Genomic DNA, 19,366 nt, shown 5'->3' with positions numbered 1-19,366 from the left:
GTAATTGCCGGGGCGAAATAAGAGTAAGTGTGTAAGTAATCACACTGAATGCTCAATTTGTGTGTTTACACAGGAGTAAGAGCTTGACCGGGTCATGACGGGTTTTTTTCAAGATCAGTGCTACATACTATAGTTATTTCCCTTTTATAAACACCATAAGCCAACTACTGCCATTGAAAAATGTTGCTTGTCATGTATACTGTATATACTGAATTTTAGGACAGAAGTTTTAAGTTCAACAGCATACGGAAAAGAAATTGGGTAACTGGTAAATAGCTTATGTGGTTTTTACATTTATCCCTCCTGTTGAAACAACTTACAAATAAAGTCAGAGTTCTATCTACAAAACTGCTATACTGTGGTGTTAAATCAAGATGACAGTGAGACGGACTAACTACAAATTTGCTTTGTAGATTTTTGTCACAGTGTTATTCTCCCTTTTACAAACACTGTGCTTATAGACATATCACTGCTGTGATATGTCTTTCAACACTTGTAATGCGCAGTGCAGCTTTCTTATTTTTTGTCCTCATGTGTACTTTGCATCCTAAAGCAATGCTTCCTGCTATTGTCTTTGTCAGACACAAGCGGCAACACAGTCTTCAACACACACACACACACTGATACACAGGACCCCCCCCTCCCTCCATCCCGGGAGCTTCTGGTGTAGGGGCAGCACTGACAAAAAGTTACAGAGGGCTGATAGGGTAGAGCAACTGTGTCTTCTCAGAAAGAGAGAATTGGGGGGGTGATTAAGTGAGCAAGAGAAAGAGAGAGAGAGCGCTCACATGAGAGGAAGTACAGGACACAGTAAAGTCAGAGGGAGCCCGTCGTGTCAAGCAGTTGACTGTGACTCTCTCTGTCAGTGCACAGCCGGGCTCCGGAGCTGCAGCACCACTCCTCTGTCAAAGCCGGATCTATCGTCTGCTCGAGCCTCCCAGCCTGTCTGACCGCTGCCTCTCTGATTGACTGGACTGCTGAGGGACCTCTCACTGGATGTCAGCACCCAAAACTGGTAGGTGATGTTTAAAATTGGCAATTAATGTCTATCTGTGACAGAGTAAGAGCTGTGTAAAAATGTGTTCCTCCATAACGGTTTATCAACAGGAAAGTATTACTCTAAAGATTGGATTTTTAGCTTTTTGGCAGTTTCTCTGATGTAGACACATTTTTGCCCAAACAGGATTCAACAATACGATTCTTGTTGTTGCTTTGGTTCAATGTCACCCTTGTTACCGGCTGATGGTCAGCTCTGCTTTTTGGCTTCAGCATTGAGAAGCTCAGGTTTGTTCTGTATTCAGTGTAGCAGCTACATTCAAAGCACAGCGCTTTAAAATCATGTAGACAAGTAAAACGTGCAAGATGTTCACTGTGGTGAGTAACAGGGAAAACAAACCGTTCCTCATTTTTTGGGGGTTTTATTTGTTTGGTTTTGGAAGTGTCGTTCCTCAGGACAGGGAAGGGGAGAAAATTGGAAACAGACCCACCCTGGAGAACTAGTCTGTCTACCAAAAGTATTAGAGTGCAAAGAATGAAGGAGACACACAACAACAGTCCCTCACTACAATGCTGAGGGAGACGAGCACAAAGAGACGGAGATGAGAACGAGAATTTGTGCAGAAAAAGGCTTGAAAGATGTTTGGTAGTGGTCGCAGTGAGACTTAATTAAATTGCTGTCACAACACTGGCTGTCCTCTGTACTGAATCACTTTTTAAGCATGGACAGCAAAAATTGAAAATAAAATGTTGACACGCTTGGGTTGTCAAGTCTTGCTTGTGCATGCATACATTTTTTTTGCCCACAGTCACATCTTTTTATAGAAATCTGGACCAACCCTGTACATCACATCACCACAGCCACATGCTTAAAACATACTTATTAGTAGAGTCCGCTGTATTGCACGTTAAGATTTTCACCACTCCGCTTCACTCGTTTTTGTGCACTGTACATAAATCTTGCTGCATAAGATGAAATGCTGGCCTCAGCCTTTCTTCCCCCAAAACACTAAAGTTTTGCTCTATTTTTACTCTCCCGTGCTGCTCCATTTTTAGAGAGTTGTCTACGTGGTTTGTTGGGCTATAAATCAGACTACAAATCCTCTGTGTTCGCGCTGTAAATAATGGGGGTATAATGATGACATTTATGGTTTGTTTGACCTTGTCCCTGCGATGATAAACACAAATTACTGTTTTAGGGAGTTTAATACTGATAAGAACTTCAGGAATACAGCCTTGACTCAGAGGGATTCCACTCAGTCCAACTTTATATAGGCTACTCTATTTTTAAAAATTCCAGTAATTCGGATGTACCTCAGATTATCTGGTAATCCAAAAAATACTTTTAATCTGTCTCAGAATCTACTGGTAAGTGAAATTGATTTCAAGTAATATGTGAAGAATGCTCAGTTGATATAAAGCCTTAAAAGGACAGCTCCAATATGAGCATTTCTATGTTAATTTTACTCATGTTATTTTGAAAAAACATAGCTTTTCCCGAATGCCTCGACTGAATCCAAAAAAGGAGAAAATTCTTGATAAATTGAAGTAAAGGGAATCCATGTTTAACAACAGCAAACTTATATAAAAACACTGTTTCTAAGCTCTCACACAACCTGTGCAGTGCGATCCAAGCGTCATTTGTGCAGTCGTATGATCAGTGCCTCTTCAGAAAATACATATTCACAAAAACCTTACCGTTTAAAACACCTCCACACACAAGTTCAAAAGCACAAAATCGCCCAGGCATGCTACTTGTATAAGCATGTTTATGCTTAAGTGTCAAAAATGCATGTGTTTGGGAAGTACTGGATAAATGAGACTTGGAGTATACGAGTTGTGTGAGAGTTTGTAAACAGATGTTTTAAAGCAGTTTTGCTGTTCTGCGTTTTTGGATTCTTTGTCCACTGTGGAGGAATTCAAGAAAAAAATTCTACATAAAATGGGCTGAGTGATTGATATACCAATGATCATTCTGTGGGTAAAGTATTCCTTTAAAATGAGCATTACAGGCAAAGACAACCACGTGCCTTGCTCTGTTTTTCACAGATTTATAGTAGAGCGAGAAGTGAAATGATTTGTCAATTGATCAATGAGTTGATTGACAGGAATTTTGATAATTGAATCATCCTAATGCATTCTTAAGCAAGATTGCAACCTTTTTTAGGCAAAAATCCTAAATGTCTGCAGGGACAGTAAAGTGAATAACTTTGGATTTTGGCCATTGGTTGGACGAAAGAAGTCATTTAAAGACCATCAGGAGGACTTGTGAAGGCCATTTATCAGAATTTTTCTCTATTTGCTGACATTTTCTGACCAAATGATAAATCAATTATTCAAGAAAACAAACACCTTGAATCTGAAGACCTATTTAACTTCATTAGTGGAGAACAATGAAATGTCCTGTGCAAACTGGGAAATCAGCCAAACTGTATAAATAACTGCTCCATATTTCTGTCATTGTGATAAATCATCAGACGCTGGGTTTGTTTGGTTTGTAAAGGTCGAGGGGCAGGGGGTTAAGAGGCCACAGTCAGCTGGAAGTGGCCCTCAGGGACGTAACTCTCCCTCTCTCAGGGTCACTGAATCAGACTACATCTCTGTGAGGGAGTCACGAGTGTCTAAATCAAGCCGTGAGTGGGTGTCGACTGAGGGCACACAAGGACTGGAAACAATGTTGTGCGATTCAGTTTCAAAGAGCTGACATTTGTGTTGTGTACAGTAAGCCTTTTCTAAAACTTTAATATATATCTTGAAGAAGTTTTCAAAAAAACTTTTGATTGCAAAATTTGGAAACTTTTACCAGTAGGCCAGAAGGCTTCTCCGAAAGTGTCAGTCCAGTCCGAGTTTAAATGCATATTTGTTTTCAATTACCAACATGTATTCAATTTGTAACTTTTCCATCATATTTTCCAAAATGCTGAAGGAGAGTACAGTAAGTTGGCTCTACAGTAAAAGTACGGCGATGCAAAACAGATCACCTCTTAATTAAGTCCGCTCTGGTCTTGAGAGGTTTCTTCATCACAGCAGAGGCTGAGCACTCACCGATGAGCTCAAGTGAGTGAGCGCGTGCAGGGATGAAGAGGGAACTCGAGATTAGAGATTGATGTGCATGGCACTAATGAGCGGCTGACAGTAACGCCTGAATAGGCTGCTGTTTGTGTTAAGATAACAAACAGATGCAGTCATTTATTTGCGTACCACCCCCTTGTGGAAGAGTATTTTTACTGCAAGAGTCTGCTCTAATTTAGATGTAACTGCCACTGGGGAGTTTAATTGTATGGGGAAAAACTGTCAGAAAGATTTTGTCATGGGGGATGTGGTTTAACCAGATAGTTTCAGAAATTACTGTACAGAGATGGAAAACCTTTTTAGCAGGACATATAAGATATAATAATAATAATAATAATAATAATAATAATAATAATAATAAGTTGCCTTTTCCACATTCCTCATTGCTTATACAGGTCATGACTTAATTTTTTTTAAAAAATATGTATTGTTTCTCTTCTTAGACTTAGACTTTTTACTCATTAAAAGTTCTTAATTTGTCTATAGTCTAATAAAAAACACTAGGACTTAGACTTTACTGAACAGCAGCTGAAAGTTTAACATGTATAGTACTTTGAAAGTCATGTCACAAACCTTTTCAAAGGGGCACAAACTGTTCTGAACTCTGTGTTTTGACCTTTTTCCACACGTGCGCATGCGGGAGTGTGAAGGCGTCATAAAGCAACACTTTCCAGCATCACAGTCAGTTTCCAGAGAAACTAGGCGAGCGCCGAGTGCTTTTTATCCCCTCTGGGGGTTGACTGCTCTGCTGTTGGGAGTGGAAAGGCTTTTGAGGCTACCCGCTGTGGCGAGCAGCCTCCAGTGCCTACTCGGTTCAAAGTTAACACACAGCTGCTAGCTGGAGCTGAGCGTGGCCTACCTGAGCAGGTGCAGTGGTCTTTATTATGCAAAGTTTAAGTAGTTCACAACCACTGTTTTACATACATATTGGAGGTTGTTTTTTTCTTCTTCCCCATTTCGTGTCTCTGCCCCGTCATTGCACTCAAGCTGATATAACAACATTGACATATCGTTGCCTTATAAAGTTGTAGCAAACGTTTTTCACGTTTTTTTTTTTTAAGCTAGTGGCTTACTTTATTTGTCTGCTGGGAAGGTAGCAAACAATGGATTTATCAGAGCTTTTTTCACACAAAGAAAAACAAAAAAAAAACCCTGCCCGCTGCTGCTGTAAACAGCGTTGAAGAGAGCAGAGAATCAACACAGAAAAGTCCCAGTAAAACAATGGGATATAGAGAGGGCAAGGCACTGTATGTGTGGTTGTGTTGCATGTGTCTGTGTGTCTGTATGTACATGTGCATGTCTCTAAGGTAGGATGACCCCCTGCACAGTTTAAAACAAATTCTTGTTTGCGGACCCCAAGCCTCCACCCGATACCCGGAAATCTGTTCCACTGATAGCTCCACACATTCCACAGGTCACAATAACGTACTGTGGCATTTCCGTCAGTGACTCCTCCAATATCACGAACAATATCCACATCAAACTGTCTGAATCAGAGTGAACAATTACGCATGCAACTACAAAAGCTGGCACTGGGCGTTTGTTTTGGTACGTTAGCGTCGTTATGCGGTTCAAAGGCATCCCAGTGTTTGGCTTCTAATTATTTCCTTTTTCCCATCTCTAATCACTTTATCACTCTCCCTATCTTTTCCCTGTCTCTCTCCTCTCTTCTTTTCTTTCACTCTTTTTGGCAATCTGCCCTGCAACTGCTGCTCCCTCCATCACTGTATTGCCTGACTGCATTCTTCTCATTCCTACTAGCTTCCTGTAACTGGAAGAGTGAGCCCTACTGGCCGCAAAACTCCACCTTGGAGTCCTACCCATGTATGCCATATGTGTCTTTTTCCCTTTCCACTGTTCTGGCCTTCAGATTTTAAAATCCTCCTCGGGATTCTGTATAATTCTCTATGAGTGTCTGGTGACAACATTTCAAGGATGCCTTTTCCACAGCACCTTGCTCATACTGTCATCGTACTGTAAGGTGGGGATGTTTTTACTGAGGGGGCTAGTGACCGTCTTTCTCTCTATGATCCAGTCAGGTCCACATGACCACACACAACTCCAAACACTCACATACTACCCAACGGTGGTACTGCCCTTATGACGGCAGGCAGTGTAGAAAAAGTGTGAGCAGGAAAGATGTGTTAACAGAACACAAATGTTTGCGCCAACTTAATTAGACCTGTTTCTAAAAAAGTGACAGTGACTACTAAGAAGCCTTTTTGTTTAAGATATTTTTTAAAACTATTTTATGTGAAATTAATGCTTTTCATGGCAGCGATTAATAATAATTTAAACAGTTCTGAATGACTCAGTGTGAAACTTTTTACATTTAAAGGCTGTATTCCATTTGCAACACATTCTCACACTCAAAAGAAACGCAACCCACACTTGGTCAGTGACCTTCAGCATCGGACACTGATGGACCAAGGCAGCTTTAAGTGATGGTATGAGATGCACAGAGTGGTGTGTCAGTTTACACCCATTACGTGCAATAAACCTCCATTTTCACAGAAATTGTACAATTTCTGCTGATTTGATGCATCTTTTTAACATAGACTTCAAACATAGGCAACAAAAATTCAATTTGGGGTTTACAGGCAACAAAGGCACATGATTAGGGTAAAAAAAGCATCATGTTTTGGCTTAGATGTGATGTAACATCACGGGACTTACATCCTTAGCATAGTATCCTACATGTACTAGCACACTACATTGCTATTAAAATAACTCCACTTGACTTGATGTGACTTTTGGTTTCACACAGGACACTAACAGCTGTCTCCTGGGGGGTGACATTGTGTTTCCAAGGATAGCTCTTCCTTTGATTGGCTTGTACTCATTACCTTCATTGGTTGGCTTAGTTAGGGTTAGGTATGAGTAGTAAGATTTTGGGGTTTTAGGGTAAGAATGTCAGGGTAAGCCAATCAGTGGCAGAGAAAGGCAGAGTAGGGCCTGTCATGCCTTTACTATCCTAGGAAATGCACATTTGCTCCCAGTTAAAAGTCCAGACTTTGCTTAATCCGTCCACCTCCACTGACACCCACCTGCCATATGCAGAATTTCTCGCTCTTTATACAGCACTTGATCAGAGTGTCAAAAATTGCTGCCTCCAGGTGCATTTCTTTTACCACTAAAGGGTGCCTTGGTGTGTCAGTATCTGACACTGAGGGCCCCTAAGTATTGAAATTTGTTGAGTTGCAAGTGAGACCAGATTGCCATTTCATGATCAGTTATCAAGCACTTTAAATTGCATTCAAATATGCATGAGAAAAAAATCTGATGTCAAAGAGTAGCATGCAGCTACTGTCTTTCAGATATCACCTCCCACATTTGTCATCACATGTATCAACATGTGCCATTACATTAGTGCGGTGATTCAGAGGTCCGTTGTATGCTCTAGTGATGAATATGAATCATGATGTGTTGATAATTGCTCATGAAAGTATTTGTAAAGGTCATTACCAAACAGAGAATAGATGAATATTCAGATATTTCCATTTTCAGACAAAAACCCTTTGAAATTGGCTAATTTCTTGAAAAATGTCATTTAAGCAGCAACAGTTACCAAGCACTCTCTGTATCTGCAAATAGAAGAAGCTCTGTCTCAAGCATGTGCTGTTCGAAATGGAAGATCTTCTATGAAATTCAATTTGCTTCCACGTATCTCAATTGATTCAGGTCGCAGTCAGCCCCGTGACTGGGGGATGGACTGTCCTGCCAAGAGCACAAGGGAAAAGAAATACTGCTGCTGAAATTAGACTGAGTTTTGTTGATGTTTTTTTTTTCTAAATTCCGGCCATAATTTCCCCCTTAGGTACACAATTCAACTGAAAAACAGCAAAGCTATTGACTCCCTCACAGGACAGGGACTGGCCCGGTTCACGTGAATTAAAAGACTGGCTCTGCTTTATCGGTCAGAGATTGGTTTATCTTCACAGATCAAATGATGTTGACTTGTTTTTTGCAGAGGGTGGATTTAGCCACATGCAGGATGTGAGAGACAGTGAGAGTTTCATTTGGTAGAGGAGAACATGTGACAGTGGGCAGCACAGTCTAAATTAAGAATACATTTTTCTGCGCGTGTGTGTGTGTGTGTGTGTGTACCTGAATTTGCATGTAAGTGTGTGAACCTCATAGAAAAACATTTATGGTCAACGGACATGAAAATTTACCTTTGGCTTTCTAAGGTGGTCAAAAGGTTTATATTCTATTTGAGGCCTTCAATCTGGCCTAATATGCATTATGTATTTCAAATATGTTTTATTCTGTGGTTTTCCAGTAATTTTGATGACCATATTTCAATTTTGGCCAGTTTGTTTCTGTTTCTGGGTTCATCACTTCCCTTAAAAATATCCTGTCTGATGCCATAAAAGTGTCAAGATACAAAAATTTGCATTGCTTAGAGATATATTGGCTGTAAAGCCTACAGTCATAAATAATTCCATAGAAATACTAAACTCATCTGTCTATACAACAATAAAACGGGCAGAAGTGACAGGGGTTATACCATCAGTGCTCCTTTGTCTTACTCTCTGTCCAAATACCAATCGGTGCTTACTAAGTCAAAAAATATTTCATCTCTTTAGTTGTGTCTTTCAGTCAAACAGATTTTAGGACTCAGTGTTATATTCCTAAAATATTCCTGAAAGGATTTGTGTTTCTGTTGCTGCTTATGAAAAAGTAACTCCTTAATTCTGCACTTCAGTCTATGTTTACCTTCTGCAGTGCCAGTATCCCTGTGTTTTTTGAAGAGGCACTTAGCAACCAAGTGACTTTATTTAAGTATGTTGCCACATAAACGTTTTAATGCTAATACCCGACTCTTAGGTAGGCTATACTCAAGTAATACTTTTACTCTGGTAAAAATAGCAGCACCACAGTGTGGTGTATAAAATACATGAAAGCCATACTTGAGTGAAAATGCCTTTGGTAGAAGTTAAAGTCAGCTATCAGAATATCTGATAGTATCTGAAATTTACTGTACTTAGGTAGGCCTATAAAAGGTATTTTTACTATATTAAATGTACTAAAGTACTGAAAGTAAAAGTACACGTAAATACTGTTAGAAAAAAAGCCAGCAATCAGAATTCTGAGAATTGTGAAGTTAATGTCATCGTACATACACCACCTTAAAAATGCAGCATACATAACACTTGAAGAAACAGTTTGGGTTTTTTTTTTAACCAAATTAATGGATTTAAAAAATACATAATCCATTTTTTTCATTCCCACTCCTCCATTAGTCCACCTGTCTTCCTCCCCTATTTTTTTAACAAGTAACTAAAATGCTCATGCTCAATGTAGTGGAGTAAAAGTGAAAGTTGTCAGAAATATAAAAATCACATAAAGTACAGATACTCCCAAAAATAAAAAATTACACCACTTGAAATATCCTTTAGAAGTAAAATGCATGTATTAAAACTTTTATTCAAGTAAAACTACAAAAATGTTAACATTAAAATGTACTAAAAGTACAAAAAGTAAAAGTAGTCATTGTGGAGAATGGTGAATTTCAGAATAATGCACATTGCATTACTGAATTAATATTACGGACGCATTATTGTGTAAAGGTGGGGCTTATCATCATCATATATCCACACCTCAAAGAAATAGTGACACAGAATAAAATACAATACAGCAGAAGAAACATATGAATGGGACACCCCAAATAAGCTACATAAAGCTTTTGGGAGAAGGCCCCTAACAATTAACATGTAGCATGAAAAAATAAATAAATACAAAACACTACAGTCAAAATAAACAAACGAGATAAAATATCCTAAAACATGAATTACAGCCTACAGAAATTCTCATAGATCCAATAAATGTATATGAATATTATTTTACTATACTGTACACAGACAGAGAGCGCGCGCGCGCGCATCCTTATCCGGCTGAGTTCAGCAGATGGAGCCCTCACACCGACAACATACGCGGATGAAAGTGAGACTCCCAGCAGGTTTCATCAGCAGTTTCATTCACTACCGACACTCAGTGAGGAGGAGACAGACAAGTGGAGAGCAGCTCTCGGTGACGGCAGACAGCATTTCTCTTACATAATCACTGAAACCTTTTCAGGTGCAGGACTTGAGCTCTACAGTTCTGACAGCGGCGCGTGCTGACGGTTGAAACCAACGTTTTTGATTTTAAAACTCCAGTCAGGTAACTGACGCATTAACGACCAGTTTAGTGAAAAAAAAAAAAGCTGACATAAATGTAAAGGATAAACACTCGGCTAAGGTTTTTATTAGTATTTTCTTTTTTTTAACTTGCTGTTAGTACCTTTAAACCGGTTGTCAGACCCTCCGGCGCGGCATGAAGTTGGAAATACGTCGCCTTTGAACTCCACCTCCAAACGGTAGGCGATGTTTGTTTGCTAACATGCAGCATAAAGTAAGATTGCAAACGCAGTTAAAATAGCTTTTTAGGAGACTATAACTTTTTTAATGTATCCAGACTGCTGCTTTACTGTTTTATTGTGAACAAAAATGCCAGTTGTTCATGTTATAAGGTAAATTAAAAAGTGAGCAATTGTTAAAATTAGCTGCCTAAACTTTAAGCTTAATTCTGTTATCCTTCTCCTGGCTTGCCTTGTGTCTAAACAAAAACAGGTGTTTAAACTCACCTGTCTGATTTTTCTTTTTTTTTTTTTTTGCTGTTATCTATCTGTTTCCCCCTTTCATTTAAAGAAATACAACAATAAAACAAGTGGCAGTAATAATTTCCAAAATCACTAGGGATGCTTGATAATATCAGCATATCCCTGGTATCTGCTGAAATTGGCTTTAAAATAAAATATCAAAATCAGCCAACATGCTGATTTCTGACGATATCGCAAACTGATAAATATATTTTAATATATATATATTTATGTTGACAAAGTCAACATATGCAAAACATCAACCTTAAGTTGAAGTATTTTTCTTATTTTGCACAATAAATGAATATTACATACACTGAAAGTATTGAATTTTATGTTTTCATCTGCTAGGGGGCCACAGTCAGGTCTACTGGGGGCCAAAGGGTACAGATTACGCTGGCCCAAAGGTCTATGCTCCACTAGTGGTGCTGCAGTAGATATGATGAGGGGCCCAATTTGGAAAGTTTTGCCCACCTGCCAATAATTTCTAATAGCTGGCCAGGCCTGAGTATGCATAATATGATGTTATTTCCATTAAAGAAGAGACTTGATGATCACTAAAATTTGGGGAAGAGTGGATATAACGATATCAGTATTGGTTATCCACCAGATAAGTTGTTATAATGGCATATCAGATATCGGTAAAAAAAAATCCAGTATTGTGCATCCCTTGAAATCAGTGTACTTGTCATGAGGTCATGACCCAAAGTCAGAGGCTGTAGTTTGAATTGGTAAATACCTCATTACCAGTCTGAACTAACTGACTGTTTAACTCAAGGTTCCCTTTTAATTATCCTAATCCTGACAGGCAACATGACTATTTTAAGTTGATAAATAGGGCACATAATTATGTAATTGTGGTATTAAGGCCTCATTGTAAGCACTAGTGTCGAATTTCCTACTGGATGTATTTCTGCCCATAACGTCATTGAAAAGTTTGACTCATTCACTACTAGGCAACAAATGTTTGGTTGTTTGACAGACTGAGGGGTGGGCAGCTGTGTTGTGGGAGTGTGTGTGCTGTATTATGACAGAAGTCGTAAAAATTGTTAGATCCCACCCAAGCCCCTTCAGTGCCTAGAAAATATAAACACACACACAGGCAGCCATGCGTGGAATAATGTTCTCATGTGTCCAGGTTCCCTCTCTGGACAGGATGAGGTCATAGCCTTAGTGCTGTTGCAGGGATACAGTTACATTAGACTCATGTGGGCCATGCCAAAGGAATCGAAACCACCTACACTCCTCTGCACCCTTTCTGTGGCTTTAGATCTAATTTTTTCCTCTCATCATCTCAGATAACCAGCAGTGATCCTCATTACTGCTTTGATTGGGTAAATGTTTACCTGAGTACATGCATGGATGCCTTTGCAGCGTGCAAATACAGTATCAAGGTATGCCTGAGTGTTTACAAAGTGCATTACTGAAAAAAGAGTCTGATTATTATAACCAGCTCTTTATGTGACATGATTGGTGTCATCTTACACAAACTGTTAGTTACAAAGGCCCTTTTGCTCCACAAGTTGTGGTAGCCTGTGGGTTTGGCTTTGTCACAGTCATAAACAGTGAATAGCCCTCATTTGGCTGGAGGTTCAAGTGAAACCTTACCACCATCATTTTAGAGAAAAGGCTAAATATTCACACTTGACACTGGAGATGTGAAAGATTATGTTTTTCTCTCCCTCTGTGGGTTCTTGTCCACATTCTTGTAGCTACACCAAGACATTTTGATGTCAGCACAAGTCGAATCTGTGCTTCTGAAGTGGACATCAGCTGCAAGTCACACTCTGGCCTAACTAGTAGTAAGGTAACTCTTTTATAAGTCACATAATTCTCATTAGACAGTTGCAGGGATGTGGTTGTTAGCAGTCAGTGTTGTTTTGACTTACTGCTGAGGTATAAAGCTGAGTTTCACTTTGTACAGTTTTTTACCCTCTAAAAGAAATTCATTGTTATTTAAGAAACATACGATGATCACGTTTATTTAGAGCCATTTCTGAGCCCTCACTTAACAGTGTGGTTTAACACATTCTGTAGCGAAACAGTTGTAGATGTGTGCAAGTTGTTTAGGTTTTCTTTTCTGAGTTTCCTTAGGAGTTGGTAGAGAAAAAATCTGGTACTTTTTGAAATAACTAACCAGTTTGTGAAATATTTGTGAGATGGAGTGAGGGCTGCATCTAACAATTATTTTCATCATAACTTGATCCGCTTTATTAATTGATTCATTTTTAGGTGTCTAAAATGTCTGGAAATAGTGAAAAATAATTTGTCAAGTCCATGTTTATATACCATATATATATATATATATATATATATATATATATATATATATATATATATATATATATATATATATATATAAAACCTCTGATACCTGAGAAAATTAGTTTGATTTCTTCTAAAATTAAAAGAAATGTACCTGCAAATTGTAAAACAAAGTAGGAAAAGGTAACAGGAAATGATGAGGAAAATTAGCAGGGGCTGATTATTTGATATTGTCAAAAAACTAGGGAAAAAAATCCAGTAAACTATAATTCCTATAATAATGTATTGAATTTTAATTTTTTAAACTTGTTTTCTAGGTCTGTTTTTTTTTATTTGTTTTAATGTTCCTTTTTTCTTATTTTCAGGTATTCTTCTTGTAATTTTTTACTTCCTGTCAATTTTTGGGCCATTTCTTGTTAAGCTGCTCATATCCTCCTCATATTTTTGAAAGAGATCAAGCCAATTTGCTCAGGTTTTAAAGGTTTAAAATTCCCATAGATTGCTCTATTTTTACTTTGCAAGCTGCATGGATGATTAACATGATCAGTGAGGGGTCTTCCACATCTTATGAATTAATCACTTTTTTCCATGTAAACACTGAGAGAGAAGCTTATATGAGACACTCCTTTATTAACCTTTCTATTGACCCCAGATAGGCCTTTGTATTAGTAATAATAAACACAACAAAGACCAGGTCATATTTAGTGATCAGGCCATCATCCATCCATAGCCATCATATCCATTTTGGGTATACCTTTGTGCTGCAGGCTAGTTGTGAAAGTGAATATCAACCTTTTCCCAGGACAGATAACCTTTAAAAGTCCCCAGCGTTTTCCCAGTGTGAGCCACAGCAGCGCACTGACAATAGAGACAGTGTTCTGGACCGGCCAGAGCCCCAGATCACATTTCCTGTTCCTGATTTAAGATCAACTCAGCTGACTACTGATACAAGCTGTTTCTCAAAAACACAGCAAAGAGGCCGTCTCTGCTGATGTATCATGCGAGTTTGTCTGAGAGAGAGAAAGGACAAAAGATGAAGATTATTAGGGAAATCAACAAAGTTCAAACAAAGACAGTAACGTTATCAAAACCAGCAGTAAAATCAGGCTTGTACCAGACAGCAGTAACCTTATCCTTACAGACTGCAGGGTGTTTTTGAAACAAAGACACCCTTCTCTGTACATAGCCCTCTAACCTAAAGTGCAATTACAGATTGTTATACACAGTATACTGCATGCACATGGATGGCTTACAGTTGGAGGTGGGCATGAAAACCTGTTCTCTTGGTCAAATCACCGTTTGCCAGGTGTTGGGTTTTACATGTTGAAAAAACAAACAAATATAAGCCAGTATATCAGTGTGGGTTTGAGTGTAAAGGCCACATTCACTCAGCTAACATCTGGTATTGACAGGGGTGGATTTTTGTAGGTGGAGATGAAGTGCACAGACCACTGACCTGAATCAGTCATTGTTTCTTTTGAAGCACGTAAAGGAAGTCAGATGGCGTTCCTGTCAGGTCAAATGCAGGCTCGTGTCTTAATTTGCATAACTGAGAGCAATATTAGGGTGATAATTTGTGTGTGTTATGTCTAAATGAGGGTGTGTATTAGTGCGAGAGTTCTGTGTTGTCACTCTTTCTTATGAACACCTGCTAGTTCATGAGAGTATCAGTGTCTTTTTGCAGTAACACATCATTTGTGTGTTCTCAGGCAAGACAGATTTTCAGTCTCATGCCAACCTTATGACAGTTCCCTGGGCCAAATTTAGCTGTGTTTTTCCCCTCCGAAAAAAATGACCCTTTGGAACCCACGGTAGAAAAAATGAAACCATTTCAACAATTATATGTCTGTTTTGGCTGTGAGAAATCAAGCTGGAGAATCACACTAAAGAGCATGCTAGCTTGTGACACTCATATACACATACAACTCTTCAGTGAGCTGGCGACCCCTCATCTTTTTCCCGCGTCGCCTCAGGGACACAACATCAAGAGAAGTCTTTTAACTGTCTGACCTCTGAACATTTGGTTGAGGAGAGTGGCAGGGACATTACAGACATATAATGATGACTCTCAGAGAAAGAAAGAAAAGACTAGGCGATGAAGGAATCTCATATTTGCTTGTGCGATTATACTGTTGACAGACATGTGTGAGAATGTATTGCTTATGTCATGGCATAATGAGATGTTGCTACATAAGCCTCGGGGAGAAAAGTAAATGAGATATGCTGTATACTTTACAGAGGCTATTGCAATGGTAAAACATCCAAACATCCCATAATGATATATTGGCCAAATGTTTTAGACATGACAAAGATTCCTCCCATTCTGTCCGTAACATGTAAAGAATAATTAGTTGATAAAGCATCTCTCATGCAATGTTGTTACATATACCAATGAAAAATAATGCACTATAATTCCTAATATAACCAATGTAATCATGAGCTAATAATTTGTTTATAATGCACATAACCAGAAAGTCAAAGGAAGTAGTATAAAGACAGAAAGTCAGCATAATGAGGCATGTTGGAGAGGTGTATGGATCACAAAGTAGGACTTTCCTCAGGAGGACTGGGAAGTGTGAAACCAACTAACCTTTAAATTACTGTAAAGAACACTGTCACACTGTTGTTTTTTTCCTGAACTTCACCTGCTTAACTTTACTTGCCTAAACCTTACCTAACAACCTACAATGGATCATTTACAATGGATTGTTGTATGTGCATTTTTATAAAATACTATATGAATGGTTGTGTGCCTATACGCTGGATTAATTAATTGATAAATTTATTGACAGATAATTGATCTGCAACTATTTTGTTAACAGAATAATTGATTGAGTCAATTTTTAAGTAAAAATGTCAAACGTTTCCTTAAATGTCAGTATTTTAATATTTTCTTCATTTTGTCTCATCGTAAATTTAATACCTGACTTTTAGGGCTGATGGACATACAAACCAGACAGTTACAAGTCATCATCTTAGGCTCCAGGAAATTGTCGTTGACTTTGTCTGAGATTTCATAGCAAAACATTTCATGGATTAATCAAAAAATAATTTACACATTCATCAATAATAAAAAAAAATGATTAGTTTTTTTAGTTTTGAAATTTTTGTATCAAGGCCAGATACAATATTTTACAGTAATCAATCAAACTAATAATCACAGATAATGCTGATGATAGTAATTGCTCCTGAAAATTACAAAGTCAATGTATTGTCTATCCATACCCATTTGCAGTATGGCTGATACATGACTGAAGTTATTGACAGTCACTTGCACACACGCCAAACACATACAGAAGCAAGTGTAGGCGATTGGGAATGCTATTAATACACCTATAAGCGCACATAGACACATGCCACACACTCATAAAAACAAGTGGTGTGATGCTATTAATATGCCAAGAAACAGCAAGGCAACTCAGTGTCCTAAAACACATGTGCACTTGCATGATCACACACAATAACACAAGTGTTTACTGACAGGTGACACCAAAAATAAACTGGCAAAGGTTCCATACACTGAGAGTTACACAAAGAGTCTCAGTGTTCTTTCAAGAGAAACAAATGGGCACTATTAATACACTGGCACCAACACGCGCCAACACTGATGCGCTGATACACGTGTACACGAACGCTCAACTGTCGCACAAGCAGATCCTACTTATGCAAACACAAAGACCTGCTGTGTACACTCAGAAGAAGCAACTGCAAGCTATTAATATCTTGGCGTGTATAGAACGGACACACACAAGCACACACACTTATGGATGCGCACATACGGAGATTGATACTCCAGCTGCTCGGAAGCAGAGGGACAGAATGTCCCCAGCAGCTGTGGATTCCTCTAAACGTAAGGACGGGGGAGGGACGCAGAAAAGGACGGAGAGATAGGTGGTGGGGAACTGGTGAAGGTGGCCAGCATGGTGAAGTAGAGGTCATAAAATTGCATGTGTGTGCACGTGTGTGTGTGAGAGAGTGTGTGTGTGTGTGTGTATTCCATTGATCAGTTTCACCCTGAATATAAACATTTACACTCAGCACAAGTTGGCATGCTTAATATCTTCAGGGTTCAAGCGGATCCTTAAAAAGTCTTCAAACGCACTGAATTCATAAAAAATATATATATATATATATATATATATATATATATATATATATGGCCTTAATTGGTGTAAAACTGTCTTGAATCAATCTTTTAAGTCTTTAAAATGCCAATAATAAATGTTAGGTAGGATATAAAGAATAGTTTTTTTTTCTGATGTTGCAATTTAAAATCTACTTTCAAGTACTTAAAATAATATCTAATTTTTAAATACTTAATCAAATACCCTACAACACTCAGCACCAGCAACTCAAACATTCACTACATCCAACTAAATGACTAATGAACAAGCTTTTTTGAAGGCAAACCAAATGGATGTTATGAAAATATTGATTGTTTTCCATGTGTTCTACTCTGGAAAGTTTTCATTTTTGCTGCATTTGAAGTAACCCATCTAAATTTTCAACTTGACCAAAAAAGTCATGTTTTATGTTACAATGAACATTTGGTCAAAATTGTCTGCAAACAAAGTAATAATGTTGTATCATGCTTTTTCCTTCAGTTTTGGTTATTGTTAAATTGCTCATAAATATAATTTTAAATGGCTTTTGAAAGTCATAAGCATTAAATCCAACTTGCTGTGAGACGTAGTAACCCCTGTTACTAGAAACAATATTGTTAGCATCTGTTTTAGTTCACATGACATTTTGTCACTGAACTCCTGCTCTTTCTGCTTTGCTGCTCATCTAGCCAGGCATAAACCTCAAGCCTTTTGCCAGTGTTTATGTATACAAATAGTAGCTAGCACTTAACCTGATGTGTGTGACTTCCAAACGTATCCAATACCACTGTGGAGTTCACTCCAACAATAAACAAAGCACATTTTAGGGCCACAGTGTGGATATAAATACTGCTGAGGGACATCTGTAACTCTCAAGCTGCAGAAATGAGCCAATGAAGCCATTCAACCAAAATAGCAGCTTCTGCTTGCCTAAATGAACCAAGAGGATGTTATGGTGCAGACTAACTTTAGAAACAGGAAGTCACTGTTTCTCTGTGTGTGTGTGTGTGTGTGTGTGTGTGTGTGTGTGTGCGCGCGCGCGCGCACACGCACACGCACACGCACCAGTGAAGACTGTGCATGTCTGCAGGTGTGTGCATGTAAGTGTGTGTCAGTGCTTTGGTGTGTTGCTGCTGCAGAAGGCACACAGAAAGAGGATGATGGTTGTGAAACGAATATGCTATTACAGAAACCAGAAGTTTGTCTCCTCACTATTTTTAGCACCACAACGCTCGAATGAGAGAGACAGAAGCACACACACAGATCTTATCTAGATGCAGTTCTCCTTATTTTTAAATCGTTCCAGATTTTATCATATAAATAGCATGTCTTTTCAGTTTTTTAGATGTGTCTTGTGTTCTTAGAGCACAATTGAGGAAACTGACCAAGGAAAAGAATGTTAGCTAAAAAATACCTGAAGCAACGCACCAACCAAAACAAGTGCATACTGTAAATGCTCTCTTGTACAGAAGTGAACTCTTGATAAGATGGGCGTAAGTCATCAGCAGCTTTTTATACTTTTCAGGCTCAAGATGGAAGAAACCTTGACAGTTCAGTTGACTCTAAAAATGCATTATGCGATGACCAAGCTGGCTTTTGTGTCCAGTCATGTGAGTCATGTTGTAAGTCACAGCTTTGGTGTCGTTACAAAAAACTCTGTGGGGACGTTTCTTGTTGTATAAAGTGAGTTGAGTTCAGATACGTATAGTCGCTGCAGCCTGGTCTTCGCTCTGTATTCAGGGTAAAAATATACCGCAGGTGTTTCTTTTCTGTTTAGATGAGACTGACTTCCTGATGATTTCCTTTCTCTCAGGGCAGCTGACTTGTTTGGTAACCATGTGTGTGTTTTTGTGTGAATATGTATGCAGATTATTTCAGTCCCCATCACCACAAACACCACTGTACCGCTGCTCCAGTGATTGTCTGATTTCCTTTGAAAACACACAGACATTCTTCTGGTAATACATAGTGTTCTGTTGCAACAGGTAATTCCTGTTGCACATTTAACTTTTTTAAATTACAGTAAAAAAAAAAAAAAAACAACCCCAAAAAAAAAAACATCCAAGGCTTAACAAAACAGGTCCTGTCAACTTCAACAGTGACATATTGTTACAGAGTTAGAACCAGCTGTGGGGCAGGTTCAGATATTTTTAGAGATTAGGTTTTGTCTGACATGTCATAGCTTTGTTACCTGGCAAGGTAGGATTCCAGTGACGCAAGAAGCGTGTAAATTGCATGTATAATTTTTTACAGGAGGCTTAACTTCCTGTGTGTAGCTGTGCTCTAT

The 19,366-nt window shown here is 38.6% G+C and overlaps 1 protein-coding gene across 6 annotated transcripts in view; it reads left to right on the top strand.

The window, feature by feature from the left end:
- Window positions 1–19,366, top strand: part of LOC121953971 (histone deacetylase 7-like) — a 62,036-nt gene that overhangs the window by 13,085 nt on the left and 29,585 nt on the right. For 2 of the 6 annotated variants that reach the window (XM_042501296.2, XM_042501263.2), the window contains exon 1: window positions 690–1,015. In XM_042501296.2, the coding sequence (XP_042357230.2) occupies window positions 997–1,015 (19 nt within the window). In that variant the 5' untranslated portion in view covers window positions 690–996. Of the gene's footprint in view, window positions 1–686; window positions 1,016–10,042; window positions 10,430–19,366 lie in introns of those variants that run through there. The other 4 variants (XM_042501271.2, XM_088085520.1, XM_088085541.1 and 1 more) reach the window with 4 other exon arrangements.

Source organism: Plectropomus leopardus, chromosome 2 (assembly GCF_026936395.1).
Source record: "Plectropomus leopardus strain MGB_pleo_1.0 chromosome 2, ASM2693639v1, whole genome shotgun sequence".
Classification (NCBI taxonomy): domain Eukaryota; kingdom Metazoa; phylum Chordata; class Actinopteri; order Perciformes; family Serranidae; genus Plectropomus; species Plectropomus leopardus.
This window is presented reverse-complemented; position numbering and strand designations above follow the sequence as displayed.